The 22,478-nt window shown below is 43.6% G+C and overlaps 1 protein-coding gene across 3 annotated transcripts in view; it reads left to right on the forward strand.

Moving 5' to 3' along the window:
* Positions 1-22,478, forward strand: part of MYO7B (myosin VIIB) — a 101,111-nt gene that overhangs the window by 61,957 nt on the left and 16,676 nt on the right. For all 3 annotated transcript variants that reach the window (XM_036023705.1, XM_036023708.1, XM_036023707.1), the window contains 9 exons: positions 4,662-4,746; positions 6,219-6,437; positions 7,485-7,655; positions 8,546-8,755; positions 8,875-9,039; positions 11,951-12,028; positions 12,164-12,291; positions 19,952-20,078; positions 21,885-22,004. In XM_036023705.1, the coding sequence (XP_035879598.1) occupies positions 4,662-4,746; positions 6,219-6,437; positions 7,485-7,655; positions 8,546-8,755; positions 8,875-9,039; positions 11,951-12,028; positions 12,164-12,291; positions 19,952-20,078; positions 21,885-22,004 (1,303 nt within the window). The remainder of the gene's footprint in view (positions 1-4,661; positions 4,747-6,218; positions 6,438-7,484; positions 7,656-8,545; positions 8,756-8,874; positions 9,040-11,950; positions 12,029-12,163; positions 12,292-19,951; positions 20,079-21,884; positions 22,005-22,478) is intronic.

Here is a 22,478-nt window from a genome sequence, read left to right on the forward strand (position 1 = left end):
TTTCAGGTAAGTTTTCAATTTCTTACTCTTCCTCTTCTCCTTCTGGCACTATTATGATTCAGATGTTGGTACATTTAAAGATGGCCCAGAGGTTCCTAAGCCTATCCTTATTTTTTAAATTCTTTTTTCTTTCAGCTGTCCTGATTGAATGTTTTTTTCCTTCTTTGTGTTCCAAATCATTGATTTGATTCTTGTCCTTGAACCCTCCACTCTTGATTCTCTGTAGATTTTTCTTTATTTCACTTAATGTAACCTTTATTTCTGCCTAGGTCTTTTTTATTCTCTTGAAGTACCCAATGAAGTCCCAATGAGTATCCCGATAACCAGTGTTTTTAACTCTGTATCTGACATGTTGCTTATCTCCATTTTGTTTAGTTCTTTTCCTGGATTTTTGTTCTGTTCTTTCATTTGGGCCATATTTTTTTGTCTCCTCATTTTGGCAGCCCCCCACCCTGTGTTTGTTTCTATGTATTTAGTAGAGCTGCTTTGAATTCCTGTCTTAGTAATGTGGCCTGTTGTAGAAAAGTGCACCTGTTATTAAGTTGTATGGGGTAAAGCCTTAAGTAATTGCCAGGGTGAGGCCACCTGTGTCACAGTTTTGTGGCGCTGTGTGGGTGAGGGCTTGGAGAGAGGACAATGCTATTGCCTGGTCTCTAGAGTTTTGTGCTGGAGGAAATGTCTCCCAGCACTTGCCTTGTTGCCAGTTTCTTCATATTCTCCACTCTCTTCCCATATGCCACTGGTGGACTTTCGGGTATTGTCCTGGTGCTGAATCCTAAGTGCATGAGTCCTAAGTCTATTGTGGGCCCTTTATGAGGAGTCGCTTCAGAATCCCATAGCTTCTTCCACTGCCCCAGCCCCCACTGTTTTTTACAGTCAGAAGTTATAGGGACTTACCTTCCTGGTGCTGGAACCCTGGGCTGGGTGGTCTGGTCTAAGGCTGGGATCCCTCACTCCAGAGTTACCCCTCCCATTTTTTTATCTGCCACATGTGATTGTGGAACTGTCCACTCCCACCCCCAAGCCACTCAGCTTTCTTATAATGCAGGTCTTGTGATGGTAAATTCCTTCATCTTCTGTATCTCTGGAAAAGCCTTTATTTCTCTTTCATATCTAAAGGATAACTTTGCTGGATATATTATTCTTGGCTGATGATTTCTCTCTTTCAATAATTTGAATATTTGCTTCTACTCTCTTTTAGCTGGTAGGGTTTCTGCTGGAAAATCTGATGATAATCTATTGAGGTTTCCTTGTAGGGTACCATCTTCTTTTCCCTGGTTACCTTGAAAATTCGTTCTTTCTCATTAATTTTTTAATTACTATAATGTATTATTTTATTTTATTTTAAAAATTATTTTATTGTTCAACTTTCTCATTAATTATTGACAGTTTTAATATAATGTATCTTGGAGAAGTACTTTATGGATTGAGATGATTAGCTTTCTGTTAGCCTCTTGGATTCAAGGATCCAGTTTTTTCTGTAGGTTTTGATGAAATTCTCATCAATTATTTGTTTAAATAGGCTCTCTGTTCCCTTTTCCTTCTCCTCTCCTTCTGGTAGACCCATTATTCTTAGTTTTCATAAATTTTACTATGGGCTGTCTTGATGTGGATTTATTTGCATTTATCCTGTTTGGAGTTTGCTCAGGTTTTTAAATCTGTAGGTTAATATCTCTTGCTAAATTTATGAGCTTATGAGCCATTATTTCCTCTAGTACTTTTCCAGCACTGCTTCTCTTGTTTACTTCCAGGAGTCCAACAACACAAATATTAGATCTTTTGTTATAGTTCCACTGGTACCTGAGGCTCTCTGTTCCTTCTCCTTCTGTTGATTTTCTCTCTGTTTTTCAGGTTGGATAATTTCTACTGCTATTTCTTCAAGCTCACTGATCTTTTCCTTTGCTCTCTCCATTGTGTGCTGAGGTTCTTTTATTTCAGTTATTGCATTTTCTGTTCTAAAATTTTAGTTGGTTCTACTTTACTTCTCCTATTTCTTTACTCAGACTTTCTGTTTTATCATTTGTTTCAAATAAGCATTGTTGAACTACTTTTATAATGGGTAAGATCTATCATCTTAGTGTTGGCATCTGTTGGTTGTCTTTTCTTCATTCAAGTTGATATTTTCCTGGTCTTTGGTATGATATGAATTTAGATTGAAACATGGACATTTTAGGCATTATGTTATAAGAAGTATGTATCTTGTTTAAATATACCGTTTTAGCTATCTTCCTCTGACACCACTCTGGCTGAGAAGGCCATAGGTGCCTTACTGCTACCCCCAATGTATTCTCTACTGATACCAAAGAACAAGCAGTAGCCTTACTACTGCGGAGGGATAATAAAATCCCTGATTCTCCACTAGGTCTCCTCTGATACCACTCCAACAGGGAGGGAGGGGGTCACCCCATAAGTGCTAAGTGATGGGGGGATTCCAGGATCCCCCAGTGGTTTCTACTGATACTATAGGGGATGGAATCATTACTTCCCATTAAGAATGGTTCCTACTTGGCCTTCTCTGACATGGCTCCGGCGAGGGTGGATGCCTAGGTACCCAACTTGGCATTTTCTGGTATAAGTGGGCGGGGGGGGGGTATCACAGTTGTTTATTTGGTCTTTGCTTGAGTATATTCATTATTATCTAAAAGTTTGTCTTACTGATCTGCTTCTTTCTGGATACATTTTGGTAGAGAGAGAAGGCTTCTATTCCTGAGGCTTTTTTTTTTTTTGGTACTCTGTTCATTGCTATTTCTGGATTTCTGACTTCTCCAGCTCTTAGTGTGGGGTATATGGGGCAGAAAGAAAACCCAAAGAAGTTACCTCTCTGTCTTTCCTTGGGCCTGAGGTACCTCCCTGGTCTACTTTCTTCTCTCCACTTTTCAGAGCCTTCTTTTAAAAAAATTATTTATTTTTAGAGAGAGGGGATGGGAGGGAGAAAGGGAGAGAAACATCAATGTGTGGTTGTCTCTTGTGCACCTCCCACTGGGTACCTGGCCCACAACCCAGGCATGTGCCATGACTGAGAATCAACATTCAATCCACTGAGCCACACCAGCCAGAGCTCAGAGCCTTCTTATGTTTGTTTTATATGCAATGTCCAGGGGTTTTATTTATAGTTAGTAGGAGGAATAGGGAAAAATATGCTACTTCATTTTCTCAGAAGTGATCTCCCTTGATAAGTAATGATGTTATTGCTGTTATGACCAATACAACTAGACAAGATAATTAAAGGAAAGATAGAAACCAGGGTTTTTCAACTGAAACACTATTGACATTTTGGATTGTATAACTTTTAGTTGTAGAGGACTGTCCTGGACATTGTACTAACAGGATGTTTTGTGATGTCACTGGCCTCTACTCAGGATATGCTAGTAGCATCCTCCTCTAATCCCAGTCATGGCAACCAGAAATGTCTCTGGACATAGCCAAATGTACCTGAGAACCAAAATCACCCCCAGTTGAAAACTACTGGTATATTGGAAAGAAGACAAATTATCTTTATTTTTAGATAATTCAGTTGTGTATTTTACCTCATATTAGAATCATCTGTATATGTACAGGCACAAAAAATATTAGATATATATGCAGATATATATTCCCCACACCTATCAACAGATTCAGACTTAGTTAGACTGGACAGGGCACAGGCATCAATAAATATTGAAATTCCCCAGATGATTTCTCCTCCCAATTTTGAGATATAATTGATATGGAACACTGTATAAGTTTAAGGTGATCTGCCTTATATATGTCATGAAGTGATTACCACAGTAAGTTTAGTAAACATTCATCATCTCATATAAATTTGAGAAAGAAAAATAACTTTTTTCCTCGTGATAAGGACTCTTAGGATTTATTCTTAACAACTTGTGTATATACCATGTAGCAGTGTTGGCTATAGTCATCATGTACATTACATCACTAGTACTTACTTATCTTGGAACTGGAAATTTGTATAATACATTCCTCTGACTTCCCTCCCACCCCACTTCCACTGAGTAGAGTTGATTTTTAATATGATTGAGATCTGCTGTTCTAAACCCAAGAAAATACTCTGAAAAAATATTAGAAGTGATCAGAAAACTAATTTAAATGTGAGACAAAAGGTACATGCACATGTATCTCACCTGGGAATGTCTCTACTGCCACAGAGGCCAAGTTCAGGTTACCCTCTCCATATTCAGCCTACGCCCTCCTTGCAGAGGGAGCCACTGGATGGAGCTGGCTAGGCTGCCAGGGCCTGGGAGGCTGCCCTCCTACCTTGATCTGTCTCCAGAGAGGAGCACTGGTCTTGAGACTTCTGGTTCCTGCTGCCAGAGGTCTGCTGCTAACCTGGGTTAGCAATCAGAATAGGGGCAGTCTGGCAAGGAATAAAATATTGGAAATGGGTTTTATCCTCCTCATAGACTTTTGGAGTGAATGAGGATGTTCATTACTCTAAAAAGTGGACTATCCTTATTCACAAATTTAGTTGTTGGCAGTAGATTTTAAGTTCCTAACATGTCTCCTTTGGCTTATAAAGGCTTCTAGAAAGGAAATGTTATAGGAATTTATTTTCCATAACATTTTATTGTCCTTCTCTCCTTCAAAAACAGTTTTTATCTCCCCAAACTTTAAAATGTACCAGGTTGTTACACAACTCTGACTTGCATTTCTCCTCCTAGGAAAGAGTTTCTGAGGCAGCGGCGCGCGGCTGTGACCCTTCAGGCAGGGTGGAGAGGCTACTGCAGCAAACGGAACTTCAAGCTGGTAGTAGAGCCGACTTTGGAGCTGGGGCTGCAGGAGCAAATGGATAACTGTCCAATAAAAACAGAAGTTAACAGTTTGTTTATCTGAGCATGAGAGCTCAGGCAGGAAGGATCAGATCACTAATAGGCAGTGATAACAGATTTTAAAATACCAGACTCAATACCACACACACTCTCTTTTTTAGCATAGTCTCAGGTCACATGGTTCATGGGCTTCAAAGTGTCCTCCTGCAGCATTTTGGACATCTCCATAGTTAGAATGAGATTTCCTTCTCTGAAATTAGATAATAGTTATCTTTCCAATTTCCATGCTACAAAATAAGTTAATGGATTGATTATTCTGTTTCAAACAATTCATAATTTTTTTCTTGGCCATAGACACTGCTAATGAGTGTCTGTTCAGCAAATGAACCAGGGCAACCTTGACCATGCCTCATTGGGCCTCACTTGATTGCTTGCCTTTATTATAGATGTGACTGTGTTTTGGACATGCAATGGTCATGTCAGCAAAACTGATCTCAGGCCTGTCCATGTTTCATGCTCACAAAGGCATAAAGGCAGCTGACAAGGATGGTCAGGCTACTTGGGGCCTGGTGCTCTAAGTGCACCGTTATATTTATTATTAATAATAAATATAATTCTATATGTCATGGGAATGAATCTTAGAGAGGCTAAGTAATTTCCCCAAAAGCACAGAGTTAGTGAGCAGTAGAGCTGGAGTTTGCATGCAGGTATGTGTGACTTCCAAGCCCATAGGATGAGTGTGACACTCAGGCCTGTTCGGTCAGTCTTTGATAAACTAATAAGGCTCATCCAGGGGTATCAGGAACTCTTGTGTCCCAGAACATGTTTGCAGCATAAAAGGGGGTATTATTCATCAATTTAGTATTTCTTCTTTATTTTAAAGATCCCCAAGGGATTAATTTGATGGAGCCAGCCATAGGCCTCCACACAGGTGTGCTAGCTCCTGACAAATTGGCTAGGTTTTGCTGTAGATGTGAAAAGCAGGGCTTCTGGAATTCCATCTCCCATGGACACTCAAATTTTCTATCACTGGCCCCCATAGACCACATTATTACTTATTCCACTTAACAAACAATTATTTGGTACTTATCTGCATTCTGGTCTCTATTCTAAGTGCTTTTCAAGCAGAGGCCTCTGGTTTCTGGGCTGTGGCAGGACAGCTCAGCACAGAGGAATACCAAGAGAAGCCTTTGGGTGTCTGGGCAGGAGAAGCTGATGGGTAGAGAGCACGCAGTAATAACTCATTTAATATGCTTATGCTCACAAGTGTGCAAAATTTTAGCATCAGCCCTTTGCCAAAAAGCAGATAACTGTAAAGCTAATTTGCGAGGTCTCCTGGGAATACTACCTGTCTCCTGCTCTCTGTCTTCTTGGAAAGGAAATCTCTGTGCTCTATGTCCTTCTGGGCCCAGACCCTCCTATGAGTGCACATCTCTCTTGTCTTCTCAGATCCTCTTGGGTTTTGAGCGCCTGCAGGCCATCACCCGAAGCCACCTGCTGGTGAAGCAGTACCAGGCCATTCGGCAGAAGACAGTGCAACTTCAGGCCCTTTGCAGGGGCTACCTGGTGCGCCTGGAAGTACAGGCCAAGAAGAGGGCAGTGTTGGTCATCCAGGCATATGCCAGGGGCATGGCTGCCCGACAGAACTTTCGGCGGCAGAAAGCCAATGTAGGTGGTCACTGCTCTCCTGAGGCCCCAGTTGGGGACCCAGTGGGGACAGCAGGCAGGAGGACTGAGCAGTAATATTGACCTCTCACCAGACAGTCCTGTTTCCTTCCTGTTCAAAGTTATTACCGCAGCAGGCCCTCAGGCCATGTGGACACCTAGGTCACCCCCTAGGTTATGGCGGCAGGACAGTCTTATACCTAGAACCTGGAAATCAAGCTCCTTGGTCCCCTCATGTTAGCCTTGGCGACTATTTCTCAACAGCGCTGGTGGATCTTCTGGAGGGCACAGGAAACCAGGGCTAGATGAGCTATGAGAGGCCCCAGTTCCATGGAGAAGAGCAGAGGCCTCCAGTTTCTGGGCTGTGGCAGGATAGCTCGGCACAGAGGAATACCAAGAGAAGCCTTTGGGTGTCTGGGCAGGAGAAGCTGATGGGCAGAGAGCAGGCAGTAGTGTATGATCCCATTTCCCCTAGAAGGCACCTAAAACTAAACCTCAGTCAGCTAACAATTGTAAGAGAAAAGAGGGGCTAGGATGAAATTTATCCTACTCTATTGATAAAAATTGGATGTAGTGAACAAATTACTGTCATAGTGGCCAGGGCAAGTAAGAGAATAGACCCTCAGATATGTCAGCAGGCTGCTTTTGCACCCATGTGACCCCAGGCAGGCCACAATCTAGACTCAACCCTGTGTGTGTTTGTTAGTATAGGCCCTGGCACTTCTCCCAGCAGAGGCTGGGTATTGTTTGAATAAAGGACAAAGTAGGTTTGATGTGAGGTTCTGGTGGTCCCAGGTCTGAGGCAGTACTTCAGGGACCATGTGGGTCTAAGGACAAGCAGGCAACCTCTCTCTCTAGACCTGATTCTCCATTGGGAAATCAAAAGCCCAGGCTGATTAATCTCTAGTCACTCTAGATATTACAATTTAGGACTGTAGAGGAAAATACATTGATTTGGATAGATGATGGCAGGAGCAGGTTTATTTGGCTTCTTTGAGGTACTTGCCCCAGCGGAGTCTGGATAACCTTCCCCATGGGGTTTGTGTGCAGGGGCTGCTGGTCATCCCAGCTGAAGAGCCGAAGGGCCGGAGTTCTCCACCCACCAGGAAGCGCAAGTCAATCTACAACACTGTTACAGACACAGAGATGGTGGAGCAAGTGTTTGGCTTCCTCCCGTCCATGATCGGAGGGCAGGAGGGCCAGGCCTCACCTCACTCTGAGGTAAGACAGACCCTGTCCTTCAAGGGTCCATCTGGGCAGGGAGGGGATTGGGCCCACTCAGTCCAGACCTTAGTCAACCTCTAGGCTCATGAGAAGCACTCTGTGGGGGAGTTGGCAGGATGGGTGCTGAAGTGTGTTCTTCAGTCCTTGGTGAATGTGCAGAGAAAAGGGGAGAATGGCATTCTGTGGCCTCGCATTTTCAAGGTAAGCAGGTTTCTTGCCTGCAAGACTTTCTAGATCCTTTAATACACAAACGATATTGGACTTTCAGTCAGGCACCTCTACACCTGTATTTGACCCCTTGCGCAGAGCACTTTGGTGGCTGCTGCTCTGTAGATTGTACCTGGGACCTGATGCTGAGAACTAATGATCACTGGCAGGAAGAAGCGGTGTGTGAGGGGGAGGTAGCAGGGTAGGAAAAAAGCAACTTCCCAAGGCTGTCCTGCTGACTCTAACCACACACTGTTCTGGGCCTCATGCCTCTTCTCTCACTCATGCATGCACGTGCACACACAGCACAACTCCCCTCCCATCTGCTCAGTAGGGATACTGGGACCTCCTCCACAGGAGGGGCACCTGACAGAGAGCAGGCAGGAGGGCAGGGAGCTTAGAGAGCCTATGTCTCTTAGCCAGGGGCTCTGAGGGTTCTCAGGTGGCTGAGAAATTTATACTGAGGACCATCCTTCAGACAGCAGTCTACCAGGGGCCAACAGGGGTGTGGGGTGGGAGAGGTCTCCAACACAAAGGGGAGTGGACAGATGGCTTTGCATCCAGTGCGTAACCAGACAGACCCTTCTTGGGGCTTCCTGGCCCCCAGAGATGCACACCTTTGAAAGAATGGCATCTGAAAAGAAGGCTGGTGTTTCTCTCTACTTCTCACGGGTCCCCAGGAAATGGAAACAAAGACCCAGAAACTGCCCGAGATTGACCTGGACACAGTCCCCATGGTGGAGGATCCCGAGGAGGACATGGACAGCCTGGCTGAGTACAGCTTCCCCAAGTTTGCTGCAACCTACTTCCAGAAATCGGCCAGCCATTCGCATATCCGGAAGCCCCTTCAATACCCGCTGCTCTACCATGAGGATGATGCCGACTGCTCGGTACCTAGCAGTCCTCTGGTGTCTAGTGGTTCAAGCTACCCCCACAGCCCCTGACCTGCACTGTGGGCCCCATGCTGCAAGCTGAGTTCCAGCTGGGATCTCTGTCTCAATTTCCCCAGGGTGCCCTGGCTGTGTGGACCATCATCCTGAGATTCATGGGTGACCTTCCAGAGCCAGTCCTCTTTGCCAGAAACCACTTGAGTGGCAACTCAGTGATGCAACAGACCCATAACATCATGGGCAAGGAGAGCAGAACCCAGTCTCCACAGCACAAATATGCACAGGTACGTGGATGAGGATGGTAACAGAAAAGGGCAGACACCACTAGGCATCAACCAGGCCCAAGGTCCCAGGGGAGGCCTGGAAGAGGGGGCAAGACATGGAGTCCCCTCATGTACCACCTTGAACCCAGCCCAAGCCAGGACTCTCTACTTCCAGGAGTTTGTCTTTTTTTTTTCTTTTTAATCATTTTTTAAATTAATGTTCAAATACAGTTGTCTCCATTTTCCCATCAATACTTTCCTCCACCCTACCCATGCCTACCTCCCACCCTCAATCCCACCACCCCTCTTGGCTCCATCCATTGGTCCCTCATTCATATTCATTTATGTCCCTTTCCCTTCTTTGCCATGTTATTTCCCTCCTCCTTCCTCTCTGGTTACTGCCAGTTTGTTCTTAATTTCAATGTTTCTGGTTATGTTTTGCTTGCTTGCTTGTTTTGTTAATTCTTGAACTGCACTCAGGAACTCATGAGTCAGGCATTACACTGAGGACATTTTGAATTATGTGGTCATTGTTGGAGAGGGTCCCAAGCTCTGAACATTGGGTTTACTTGATCAGGATTCAAATGCATATAACAATAATAACAACAGATATTGCTGACTGACAATGTGCTATGAGTCAGTAGCTTCTCTTCAGTAAATTCTCAAGTGCCCCAACCCTATAAGGTAGGGATTTTTATGTTTATTATAGCCAAAGAAGCTGAGAAGTGAAGTAAGTTGCTGCCAAATCACAGTAAATACATGTGACAGAACTGGGCTTTGAATTCATTGCACTGAATTCGAAGCCCAAGCTCTCGACTAGTGTTCTACCCTAACCTCTGATGGAAGGTTAACTGACATTCATAGTTGGGCTTCAAAAGTGCTTCTGAAGGATTCAGTTCATGATGTAATCTTAGTTGAACAAACCAAGAGCAGTCCAAAGGAACAGCAGTGACAGCACATGGGCCCACCAGCAGCCCCATACATCAAGCCCTGTGGGCAGACAGACTGTGTGCAGACTTAGTCTGCAGCCCAGGATCACTTGGACACATCAGGCCTGGAATTACATAGGAAGTGCCCAGGCTCAAGCCCTGGTCTCTAGAGGCATGAACTCTGCAAAGTGTATTAACAATCTATTACTTCACAACATAGTACCCCAAAATTTGGCAGCTTGGAAAAGCATACATTTATTTTCTCACATAGTTTCTGAGGGCCAGAAGTGGCTTAACTGGTTAGGTCTGGCTCAAGGTCTCTTGTGAGATTGCAGTTAAGCTGTCGACAAGGACGGCTATCATCTCAAGGCTCCACTGGGACTGGAAGATCTGCTTCCAAGGTGTTCCTCAGGTGGCTGCTGGCAGAAGGCCTCAGTTCCTTGTCACATGGGCCTCTTCACATGGCTGTTTGTGTTGTCACAATATGGTTTCCTCCACAGTGAGTGATCTAAGACAGAAAGCCAGAAGGAAGCTGCAATGCCTAGTCTTGGAAGTCACATACCATGCGAGTCAGGAGGCAGGGAACGCTGGGGGCTGCCGTGGAGGCTGGTGGCCACTCAGGCAAGGGACCCTGAGAGGCAGTCCAGCCATGGTGCACCTCTGGAGGATGAGCACAGGGAGAAGCAGGACTGGTTTTCCAGAGGTCAGACCTCCAATTTTCATTATTCAGTGAACTGATTTTGCACTTTTGTCAAGAATCAGTTGTGCAAGTGTGTGGGTTTATTTCTGTGTTCTCTATTCTGCCCCATGGATCTATGTGTCTGTCCCTCTACAAATGTCATGTTGTCCTATTGACTGCACATATATGTCTTGAAGCTGTGTACACTAATTTCTCCCACCTTATTAGTCTTTTTAAAAATTGTTTTAGCTATTCTAGGTCCCTTGCCTTTCCGTATACATTTTAGAATAATCTTACCCATATCTATAAAAATAATCTTGCTGGTATTTTGATAGGAATTTTGTTGTATGTCAATTTGAGGATAATTGACATTTCTATTATGCTGAGTCCTTCAATCCATGAACTCCATTTATTTGGATCTCTTTTGACTTTATTTTCATCAGTGTTTTGTAGTTTTAACACACATGCCCTGTCTATGTTTTATTAGACTTACACATATTTTTTTGAGATTGTAAATGGCACTATATTTTAATTTTGCTGCTAGTGATCCTTGTTACTGTAGAAAAATATAATTGATTAATGTGTTGACTTTGTATCCTGCAACATGCTGAACTCACTTTTATAGATTTCTTGGAATTTTCTATGTAGATAATCATGTCATCTGCGAATAGGGACAACTACTGTGTGTCACATTCTGTCTCTGTGGCAAACCAGCTTCCCCGGCCAGAAGCTTGTGCCTAGCCCTGGGACCTGGGCTGACCCCCACTCAAGTCCAGTACCATGCTCAGCTCTACTGTTGACAGCCACATCTCATGACACCATCAAGACAAGATGTGACCTCTGTCTGATGAGACCAGTGGATCCTGATGGCCTTGCAACCTAGATTCTTTTGATACCCTGGCAGGGCTCTCACCTTGCCATGGGCAGAACATATTCCAATTCATTCACCCAGTTTTCACTAAGAATGACCATGGCCTGGGGCTGTCCAGGGCCCCTGGGCCCAGACCCAGCCCTAGCTCAGAGGCTTTTACTGGTGACAGGTTCAAGCTTTGGAGTCATAAAGGCCCTGAGTCCTCCCAGAGGGCCAGTTCCTGGCAGACCAGCCTTGTTTCATCTCTCACCTTCCCTTTCTTCTGTGTCCTTACCCAGGATTGAGGATGATGCTGCACATGTGTACATGTTGCAAAATCCAGCTGAGATGTTTTGTAAATTGGATAGGAAATGTCTGGGTGAGATGGATACTGTTCCACCCTAGGCTGTCAGGTCAGCAACATTGAGGTGCTGCCCTTGTTCACCTTCACTTACAAACTGTCTCTATCCACAGAAGCCCAGCCTCAGAAACAGAGGGACCAAAGACATTTCCTTCATGAAGCTGAGGCGCTCCTCCCAGATCACAGGCCAGGTGAGCTCAGGGCCAGGAGCTCCTCCCACCCCTGCTACCCACAAGGTTCCAGGCTTTTGCTTCCCACCTCAGCCCTGTTTACTTTGAAAATGGGGAAAATCACAGTGGTCCTAACTGCTATTTTTGGGTTTCAAGGTTGCCAACCAACTGAATTTCGGAGAGGAGACATTTGAGTCTGATGGCTCTATCTCAGACCGACCCATGTCCAACCTGGAGAAGGTGCACTTCATTGTTAGTTATGCCATCCTGAAGCCCAGCCTCAGGTCAGTCCCTACTCTCATATCTCCCATTTAGAATATCAGACCCCCTCATTGGATCTCAGCCCATAGCCACAACCTCCTTCTTTGCTCCCTATCCCCAAGACACCCCCTCCTCTCCCTGCTCCCTGTCCTGGGACCTACAGACTGGGTCATTGTTGGCCATTATTTCATCAAATAATTCTACTGTATTCTCTCTCTCTTTTCTCCCTCCACCCTCTCTCTTTTCCTTTAAACTCTAATTAAACCTATGTCAGACTATTTTATATTGTCCCTCAGGTCCCTGTGGGTGTATTTTTCTTTTTTTTTTCTTTTTTCACTTTTCTCTTTGTTCTTTAGATTGAATAGTTTCTATTGATCCATCTTTAAATTAACTGATCTTTCTCTTGTCTTCCCCAGTCTGCTGTCATACCCATCCAATATTTTTTTTTATTTCAGAACTTATTCTTTTTGGTTCTAGAGTTTGCACTTGGGTTTTTTCTTAATAGTTTCTATTTCTCAGTGAATATTTCCTATTTATTCATGTACTAAGAACATAGTTTTATTTATGTTCTTAAGTATAGTTACAGTAGTTTTAAAACCTTTTCTGGCCTCCAGTCAAGATGGCAGAGGAGGTAAACATTGTATTTGCTGCCTCCCATGATCACATCAAAATAACAACTAAACTGCAGAATACCCATCATTGAGAACCACTTGGAATCAAGCTATGCAGAAGTCCTATAGCAGGATATTCTAAAGAAGCCAAATCAAGACTGATAGGAGAGATGGAGACATGGAATGAGCTGGCCCCACACTCATGAGTGGCAGTTAAAAATCGGGAGGAATATATCAGCTGCAGAGGTTTTTCTTGAGGATCAGGGAATTCTATCCCCATACCAGGCCAGACAAATAGGTTCCCAGTGCCAGGAAAATAGGTTCTCATAATTTCTGGAGGTAAAAACCAGTGGAGACTATGGCTGAGTGAGGTGGAAGACTTCTGGAATCCCAGGCTTTCCTCTTAAAGGGCCAATACCCAGACTTAGTTGGACTCACTTTGAACTCCATTGTTGGGGAAGCAGCTCAAAAGGCACTAGGGACACAAGGGGAGGAACTGGAGTGTCTGCCTCTGGAGTAAGAGCTAGAGGGGCAACTTTCTCCCAAACAGAAGTGCTGGCAGAAGTCATTGTTTCTTTGCTGAGCCCTGTCCCTGTAGAAGCAGTCAGGAGCCATATCTGAGTCACCATCAACCTAATTAACACCATTGCCCTGACCTGGTGATTCACTGATCCCAGGCCATACCCAACTTGCAGGCCCACCCAGCCACTTCCAGTGGCTTTTCCATACAAATGGCCTACCATGGCTCATGTTTTCCTAAACATGACTTTCCTAAATTCTCTCAAATGTTCACAAACCCCAAACAAGCAGCATCTGGCCTCAGTGTGCCATGTGCCTCTTTCTAAGTAGCCGGAGGCCTGGCACTAGTGGCAACAGGACTCAGTTCACAGCTTGACCTCTCCTGGGTACCTCCAAGCCCAACAAAAGTAGAAGCCATCTGCAGATTACTTTGTAGCTCATGCCAGGAAGTCCTGGGAAAGGCACAGGGTGCAGTTAACCTTGGCTTACACATCTTGGGAGGACCCAGAGCCAGCACACTCTAGCCAGCTTTAGACCACACCAGAGCATGACCAAATCATCTCCAGAAGCAACACACTCAAGGAGAGCTGAAGCAAGTTCTGATCCATAGGATTGGTCTCTGCACAGTAGCTCTTCCACTGTAGTCACAGCAAATGTCATAGCCAATGGACTCTGGGATAAATCTTTCTCATTGATGCATCAACAGCAATTAAAGCTTAACTACAACAGGAGGAAGTACACAGCCTACATGGGAGGTATACCTGGAGTGTTCAGCTCAGGTGACTAAGGAGGTTGTGCCACTTGGTTCTATAGTACACTTACTGTACTTTGTACAGTAAGCCACCCTTCCAAGACTTCTGGAATCCCAGAAGACATAGTAGGTCTACCTAACACACAGAAACATAGAGAGGCAGCCAAATGGGGAAACAAAAAACAGGTACCAAATGAAAGAACAAGGAAAATCTTCAGAAAAAGAACTAAATGTAATGGAGGCAAGCAAACCATCAGATACAGACTTCAAAACAATGGTTATAAGGATGCTCGAGGAACTTAGTGAGAACTTCAACAGTATAAAAACAACAGAGAAACTATTAACAAGAACCAGCTAGAAATGAATGGTACACAGCGGAAATGGAAAATCAACAGCAGATTGGACAAAGTAGAGGACTGAATCAGTAATTTGGAAGATAATATAGAAAAAACACCCAATCAGGGAAGAAAAAAAAAGAATAAAAAATTAGGGTAGTGAAGGTAGTTTAAGGGATCTCCGATACAACATCAGACATGACAATATCTGCATCATAGAGGGAGAAGAAAGAAAGAAATTGAGATGCTATTTGAAAAATAATGACTGAAAACTTCCCTAACCTGGTGAGGGAAAAAGACATACAAGTCCAGAGAATGCAGAGGGTCCCAAACAAGATGACCCCAAAGAGGCCTACACCAAGACACATCATAATTACAATGCCAAAGGTAAAAGGCAAATAGAGAATCTTAAAAACAGCAAAAGAAAAGCAGTTACCTACAAGGGAGCTCCCATAAAACCATCAGCTGATTTCTTTTTTTGTTTTTTAATTGTTGTTCAAGTACAATTTTCTATCTTTTACTCTCATCCCAGCCCACCCACCCAGCCTTCCCCACCTTCCTCCCATTTCCATCCCCCCTAGTTTTTGTCCATGTGTCCTTTATACTTGTTCCTGTAAACCCTTCCCCTTTTCCCCTGAAATTCCCTTGAAATTCTCTCCCCTCTCTCCTCTGTACACTGTCAGCCTGTTTCTATCATCTGCTGATTTCTTAACAGAAATTTTGCAGGCCAGAAGGGATTGGCACAAAATATTCAAAGTAATGAGAAAGCAAGGACCTACAACCAAGGTTACTCTAGCCTGCAAAGCTATTATTTAGAATCAAAGGACAGAAAAAGAGCTTCCCAGACAAGAAAAAGCTAAAGGAGTTCATCACCATCAAACAAGTATGACAAAATATGTTGAAGGCTATTCTTGAAGAAGAAGGAGAAAGAAGAATAAGGAGAAGAAGAAGATTAAAATATAAATAATAAAATTGCAATACATACATATCTATCAATAACTACTTTAAATGTAAATAGATTAAGTGTTCTAATCAGAAGACATAGGGTAACTTGAATGGAGAAGAAAATAAGACCTTGCATATGTTGTCTACAAAAGACTCACTTCAGATGTAAAGACACACAGATTAAAAGTAAAGGGATGGAAAAAGAAATTTCATGACAATGGAAACAAAAAAAAGTTGGGGTAATGTACTTATACCAGGCAAATTAGAATTTAAAACAAAGGATATAACAAGAGACAAAGAAGGATCCAGCAATTCCACTTCCAGGTATTTATCCAAACAAACCCAAAACACTACATTGAAAAGTCATCAGTGCATCAATGTGTTCATTGCAACACTATTTACAACAACCAAAATATGGAAGCAACTTAAGTAGATGAATGAATAAAGAGGTGGTGTACATATAGTATGGAATATGACTCAGCCATAAAAAAGAATGAAATCTTGCCATCAGTACCAATATGAATGGACCTATAGGGTATTGTGCTGAGTTAAATAAGTCAGGCAGATAAAAACAAATGCCATACAATTTCATTTGTATGTGGAATCTGAAAAACAAAATAAACAAGCAGAACAGAAATAGAGTGATAGATACAGAAAACATTTTGATGGTTATCCAGTGGAAGGGGGTTTGAGGGAATGTGTGAAGAAGGTAAAGGAAGGAATTAGAAAGTACAAATTGGTAGTTACAGAATAGTCATGGGAATGTTAAGTACAGCATAGGAATATAGTCAATAATATTGTAAACTATGTATGGTGTCAGAGGTGTACTAGATTTATCAGGGTGATCACTTGGTAAGTTATGTAAATGTGTAATCGTGGGATTGTACACCTGAAACTAAATAATATTGTACATTTTTTGGCTAAAATCATACATATTTTTTAATTTTTTTAATTATTGTTGTTCAATTACAGTTGTCCCCATTTGCCCCCATTACTCTCCTCTGCCCTACCCACCCTCACCTCCCACATTCAATCCTCACCCCCACATTGTTGTCTTTGTCTATGGGTCCTTTATACATGTTCTTTGATGACCCCTCCCCTTCTTTTCCCATTGTCCCCCTCCTCTTGCCCCTCTGGGCACTGTCAGTTTGTTCTTTATTTCTGTCTCTGGTTCTATGTTGGTTGCTTGTTTGTTTTATTGATAAGGTAACACTTAGAGGGGAGATCATATGGTATTTGTCTTTCACTGCCTGGCTTATTTTACTTAGCATAATGCTCTCCAGTTCCATCCATGCTGTTGTGAAGGGTAGGAGTTCCTTCTTTCTTTCTGCTGCTTAGTATTCCATTGTGCAAATGTACCACAGTTTTTTGATCCACTCATTTACCAATGAGCACTTAGGTTGCTTCTAGCACTTGTCTATTGTAAATTGTGTTTTAACCATAATTAAAAATTTAAAAATTATTTTTAAAAATTAAAACTTTTCTGCTAAATTCATTATCTGGATCCTTTTAGGGTCAGTCTCCATTAACTGCCATTTCTCTTGAGAATGGCCTTTTTTTTTTTCTGTTTCTTCACATGTCTAGTACTTGAGTGTATTTTCTCATAAGTCCAGTACTCTTGAGTTGTACACTGACCATGGAGGATTATGTTTAGAGACTGTGGATTCCATTATATTTTTTTCAGAGTGTTGACTTTTTGTTCAGGTAGGCAATCAACTTGATTGGTTTTAAACTCTGTCTCCCTGTGGTGAGTAGCAGCTGGAATCCATGTTTAGTTCTTTTAGCCTTTGCTGGGCAGCCTGGAGTCTGCCCCACACATATATAAACTTGTACTCATCAGAGATTATGGAAGATTTTATATGCAAAATTTAGGACTCCTTTTCTATTGTTCTCTTCATTCTAGGATTTCCCTTTTTCAACTACTGTAGGTACCCCAAAATCTGTCTTCTGGTTCTTGAAGGTAGTAAGACTGCAGGGTTTCTACTCAAGTTTTAGCTGCCTGAGTAATATCAACCAGGCAACTCTACTTAGTTGGTTCTATTGGTAGTCTCTCATAGTTACTCCTCACTAGCCACCACACCTTCTAATATGACAGACATGTAAAAGCTGTGTCCAAATGAGATGCACTATGGATTCATCAGATAACTCTATAGGCACTTTCACACAGTGCTGTCTCCAGGTGGGGCTGATACTCACTCAGTGATCCCTTGAGACTCTCTGCCAACTATCTGCTGATGGAACACATCACAACCTTACTGCTGGGACCTTCTGGAATGATGGGCTGCCTGTTTGTGTGAGATCTCATCAAGACACCTGAAGCTCAGCTCCTTCAATGACATTCCCAGCTTCTGACTGTTCTTGCTTCATTTTGGCCATCAAGGGTAGCTTACAGGTCTCTAGAAGGAAGAAGACACCAGTCTCTCTGTTACTGGAGGCCCCCACTTATGTCTTTGGGGGACAGAAGTAAAACACTCTCATGAACTCTGCTTTATTCCAGTACCTTGGAGTGAGACAATGGACTTCTGGGGCTCAGCATGCCTCAAATGGGGAACAAGATGTGTCTCACCTCTGGCAGATAGCCTCTGTCTGTATTGGCAATCTCCTGGGGACCCCCTCACACCCTTCATCTGGAGCAAATGGAGAGAGGCCAGAAATATCTCTATTCCTATGAAATCCTTTCCAGGAATAACCTTTCAAATTTCTCATCTTCACTCATGCAGGTTGGAGATGGCATGGGGGCTTAACTGGTTCTTCCACCTTTTAGTAGATCCTTGAGTATTATCACCTGTTTGTCTTTGGTTCTGGGGTCTTAGCCAAATTCCAAGTTAAAGCAAATGCTCCACCCACATCCAGCCATACATTCAATAAATATTTATTAATTACCTGCTCAGAGGCAAGACCTAGACTGGGGATTCAGAGATGATGATGACATGTCTCTGCCCTCTAGGAGGTCACCCTTTAGTTGGGGAGCATGGGAGGACCCGGAGACCCACAACAACTGCTTGTGTTAACATGAGATTCCAGTGGGGGTGCCAAGAAGAAGTAGTTGTAATGCCCTCTGGGGCGGGGGGAGCTGTGAGAAGGAAGAGGAGTATTTCACCAGAAAGAAGGGAGAGGGTGAGCACAGTCACAAAGTTTTAAAACAGCCCAAAGGTCTGGAATTCTAAGTGTTTTATCACAACTGGGAATTGAGTTTGAATGTAATCATAGGGGTAAAAAAGGATAAGTTTTAAGTAAGAGAAGACCATGACCATATTTGACTTCCAGAAAGTTCTCCCTGACAATGACATGGAGAGATGAAGCTTAGGGGTGGGAGACCGGAAGGAGGCTGCTACAGAGGTCCAGCGAGAGCTGAGGGGAGATGGCCCAGGGAGCAAGAGTTAAAAGAAACAGACAAAGAAAACATCCAGAAGACAGATGGTAGAATATGGTTGCTGCCGGAAGGAGTCTAAAATTGCTCCCAGATTTCCAACTGGGTGAATGGTTGATGGTGGTGCCTGTAGAGACTTGAGAAAGGTGTGGTGTAGATGAGTTTACTAGGCCATGAGAGTCCATGAGGCACATTTCCTTCCAACTCTGTGTTCAGTGGCATCAGGTTGGCAGCTTGAAATTGGCATCGATTGGAATATTCACCACAGAAATGGGCAAATACAATGACTCAGGGCTTTCTTCCCCAGAAAAGTTGGTTGTGAAACACCAGCACACCACTGAGTGTTAGGGAAAAGATGCTGGCCTCTAGATATGTGAGGTGAGGTTGGAAGGCTAACTGGGATACTTTTTAATAAGATGATAGAGGCTTGATAAAGTAAGAAAGGATCCAGAAGAGTCCCCTCTACAAGAGAAGACAGAGAGAAAAGTGGTATGAGCCTGTGGGAATGTTTTCTCTGTGCCTTCCTCTTAACTCTTGCTGGTCAGGAGGCAAGGAGTTGAGAGGTTCTCCTATGGAGTCTAGGAGACCCCACTTTTCTCTATAGAGTGGTGGTGGGGTAGCTGCATTCAGGGAAAGGGGAAGGACTTCAAGGCAGAAGGAGAAGGTGAGAAACAACTACAGAGTTGGGGAAAGGAGCAGATCAGGTCATACAAAGGTGTACACTACTGAGGACAGGACTGTGGCTGGAGACCCCTGGGCACTCCCTGACTCCATGCCCAACAGCTGGAGGACCAGGGTATTGTGGGAAGAGTGGGTGAGGTAGGGAGCAAAATTCTGAAGGGACAAGATGACTGACCAAGAGGACAAAGTCTAAGGCCTTGATGAGCTAAGTAATGATGGCTAATGGGAGTGGGGAAACAGAGCCCTGGGCAGGCAGTGGAGGTGGCACAGTTTCAGGAGGTGACAAGGTCCAGGTCAGCCAGCGATACAGCAAGGGAGGTCAGCAAAGGCAATTGAAGGTGAGAAAGCTGGAGGCTGCCCCTTGGACATGATACCACCCAGGGGTGTAGAAGGAGCTGTGTACCTAGTCACCTGTCCCTTCTTCTCAGAGCTAGCCTATAGCCTGAACTCCTAGTGGTCCATGTCTTTCAGGGATGAGATTTACTGCCAGATCTGCAAGCAACTCTCGGAAAACTTCAAAATGAGCAGTGTGGCCCGGGGCTGGATCCTGCTCAGCCTCTGTTTAGGCTGCTTCCCGCCCTCTGAGAGGTTCAAGAAGGTGGGGAAGACCCAGGGCAGTGGCTGGAGTTGGGAGTATGGGTTGGTCCTGAGCCATGGGGAAGGTCCAGAAATCCCAGTTTGGGGCCAAGTTCTTCTGCTTCTACTTGCCATGATGAACATCAGTGCCTATGCCTCTTTGGATCTCAGTTCTCCCTTCTGTGAAAGAGGACACTGGACCTGGTTTTTCTGGCCCTTATTCATGGGCTGCAGTTCATTTGGTCTGAGGCACTAGGGTGGCTCTTCTGAGATGGTAGAGGACATGTGCCTTGAAAAAACAAAGGTGTTTTAGGATTGAGCAGTGAGTGGAGATTGCCTGAAGCATCTCTCTCTGGTCCCTAGAACTAAAAATGAAGGTGAGGTATTGACAGATGCAGTGTTAAAGGCCACAGGCTTCACTGCTTTAATATGTCTTTTGGTTCTTATCATAAAAGTAATATGTAGGAAATGCAGAAAATCTGAAAAGAAAATAAGTTTTCTCCACACCCAGAGGTAACTTGTTACAATTTTTGGTCTTTTGTGGTGCTATAGTGTCATACTTGTGGTCATACAGAAAACAATGTCACTTTCTCTCTGCCTTTGGGGACAGCAGGAAGCATGGTCAACCCCAGCCATCTGCACTGGGCACTAGGGCCACTCTTGACACCAGTCAATCATTCCAGGTTGCATCTTCTCACAAAAATCTCTCCATGATTGAAAAGATTTTCAACACATTTCATCAAACATATTTTTTAAGAATTGACATCCGCAGCTTTTTTTTTTAAGATTTTATTTTTTATTTATTTGTAGAGAGGGGAAAGGAGGGAGAGAGAGAGAGACATCAATGTGTGATTGCATCTCACGTGGCCCCCACTGGGGACCTGGCTGCAACCCAGGCATGTGCCCTAACTGGGAATCGAACCTGTGACCCTTTGGTTCACAGCCTGCACTCAATCCACTGAGCTACACCAGCCAGGTCATCAAACATTTTGAACATCAACTCTCTAGTATCTTTCACTTGTCTATACAAGTGTCTTTTCATGTGACAAACTTTTCTCAAATGCCATCTTTAATGCCATATGTATATACAGCTATCCTACAGAGTATTTAACTTGTGGATGGACATTTGGGTCCACCTTCCATTTGCTTATTACTATAAACACTACTGTGATTAAAAATGTATATATTTGACCCTGGCTGGCATGGCTCAGTAGATTGAGCGCCAGCCTGCAAACCAAAGTGTCACCTGTTCAATTTCCAGTCAGGGCACATGCCTGGGTTGTGGGCCAGGTCCCCAGTATGGGACACATGAGAGGCAGCCACATATTGATGTTTTCCTCTTTCTCTCTCCTTTCCCCTATCTAGAAATAAATAAATAAAATCTTTATTTATTATATTTATATATATATATATATGTGTGTTTGCCTTTAGGATAGGTCTGAACTATTGGATCAAAGAGTTTGCACATTTTAATAAAACCATGTACTATTTAAAACATTGACAAATTTATCCTAAGAAATGTTCAATTTATGTCCTTCTCATGTTATGTGAGACTGTGTTTTGACAACACTATTATCATTTAAAATTTTTAAAAAATTGTTTCCAGTTTTATTGAGATATAATTGGTATCACATAAGTTTAAGGTATACAGTGTAGTGATTTTATATAGGCATATATTGCAAAATGATCACACAGTAAGGTTAATTGACACATCTATCACCTCACAGAGCTAGAATGAATATTATAATTTTTAGAACCCATCTGGGCAGTAAGTAGAAAGTGGCCCCACCCTAAGTGTCTTCCTTCCTTTCCCTTCCTCTCTCACCAGTATCTGCTGAACTTCATTGGTGAAGGGCCAGCCAGTTATGGGCCCTTCTGTGCTGAGCGCCTGAGACGCACCTATGCCAACGGGGTTCGCATGGAGCCCCCCACCTGGCTGGAGCTGCAGGTAGGGACTAGCTGGAGTGGGAAATGGTCAGGGTAGGGTGGCGCCAGCCCCCGTGGCTCCTCTAGCACAGATTCTGGGGTGGCTTCTTTTGTGCTTCCAGCAGGAAGTGTGTCCTTAGGTCTCTTCCACCCCCCTGGAGATCCTTCTATGCCAGTGGTCTCTGTGAGTACCACCTGGGGCTCAGCTGCCCCAGGGGAAGCCCAGGCTTCAAAAGTGCTCTCCCCACTTGTAAATCCACATTCCTTCAGGGCCGCTACTAGCTAAAGTGGAAATACATACCTGATAAACTGATTAGCATTCAAGTGTGAATGACTGCTAATTCCTTAAAATGTTACCCTTCCCTAGGATATTTGCATTTTATAAAGAAGGCAGTGGTCATTCCAAGGTTGTCATCCTTGGTGGCATTGCTATGCATCACCTGTGAGTTCTCACAGTGTCCCTAGGAAGGGTTATTCAGACACAGGAAAGATTGAG

This window comes from Phyllostomus discolor, chromosome 4 (assembly GCF_004126475.2).
Source record: "Phyllostomus discolor isolate MPI-MPIP mPhyDis1 chromosome 4, mPhyDis1.pri.v3, whole genome shotgun sequence".
NCBI classification, from domain to species: Eukaryota; Metazoa; Chordata; class Mammalia; order Chiroptera; family Phyllostomidae; genus Phyllostomus; species Phyllostomus discolor.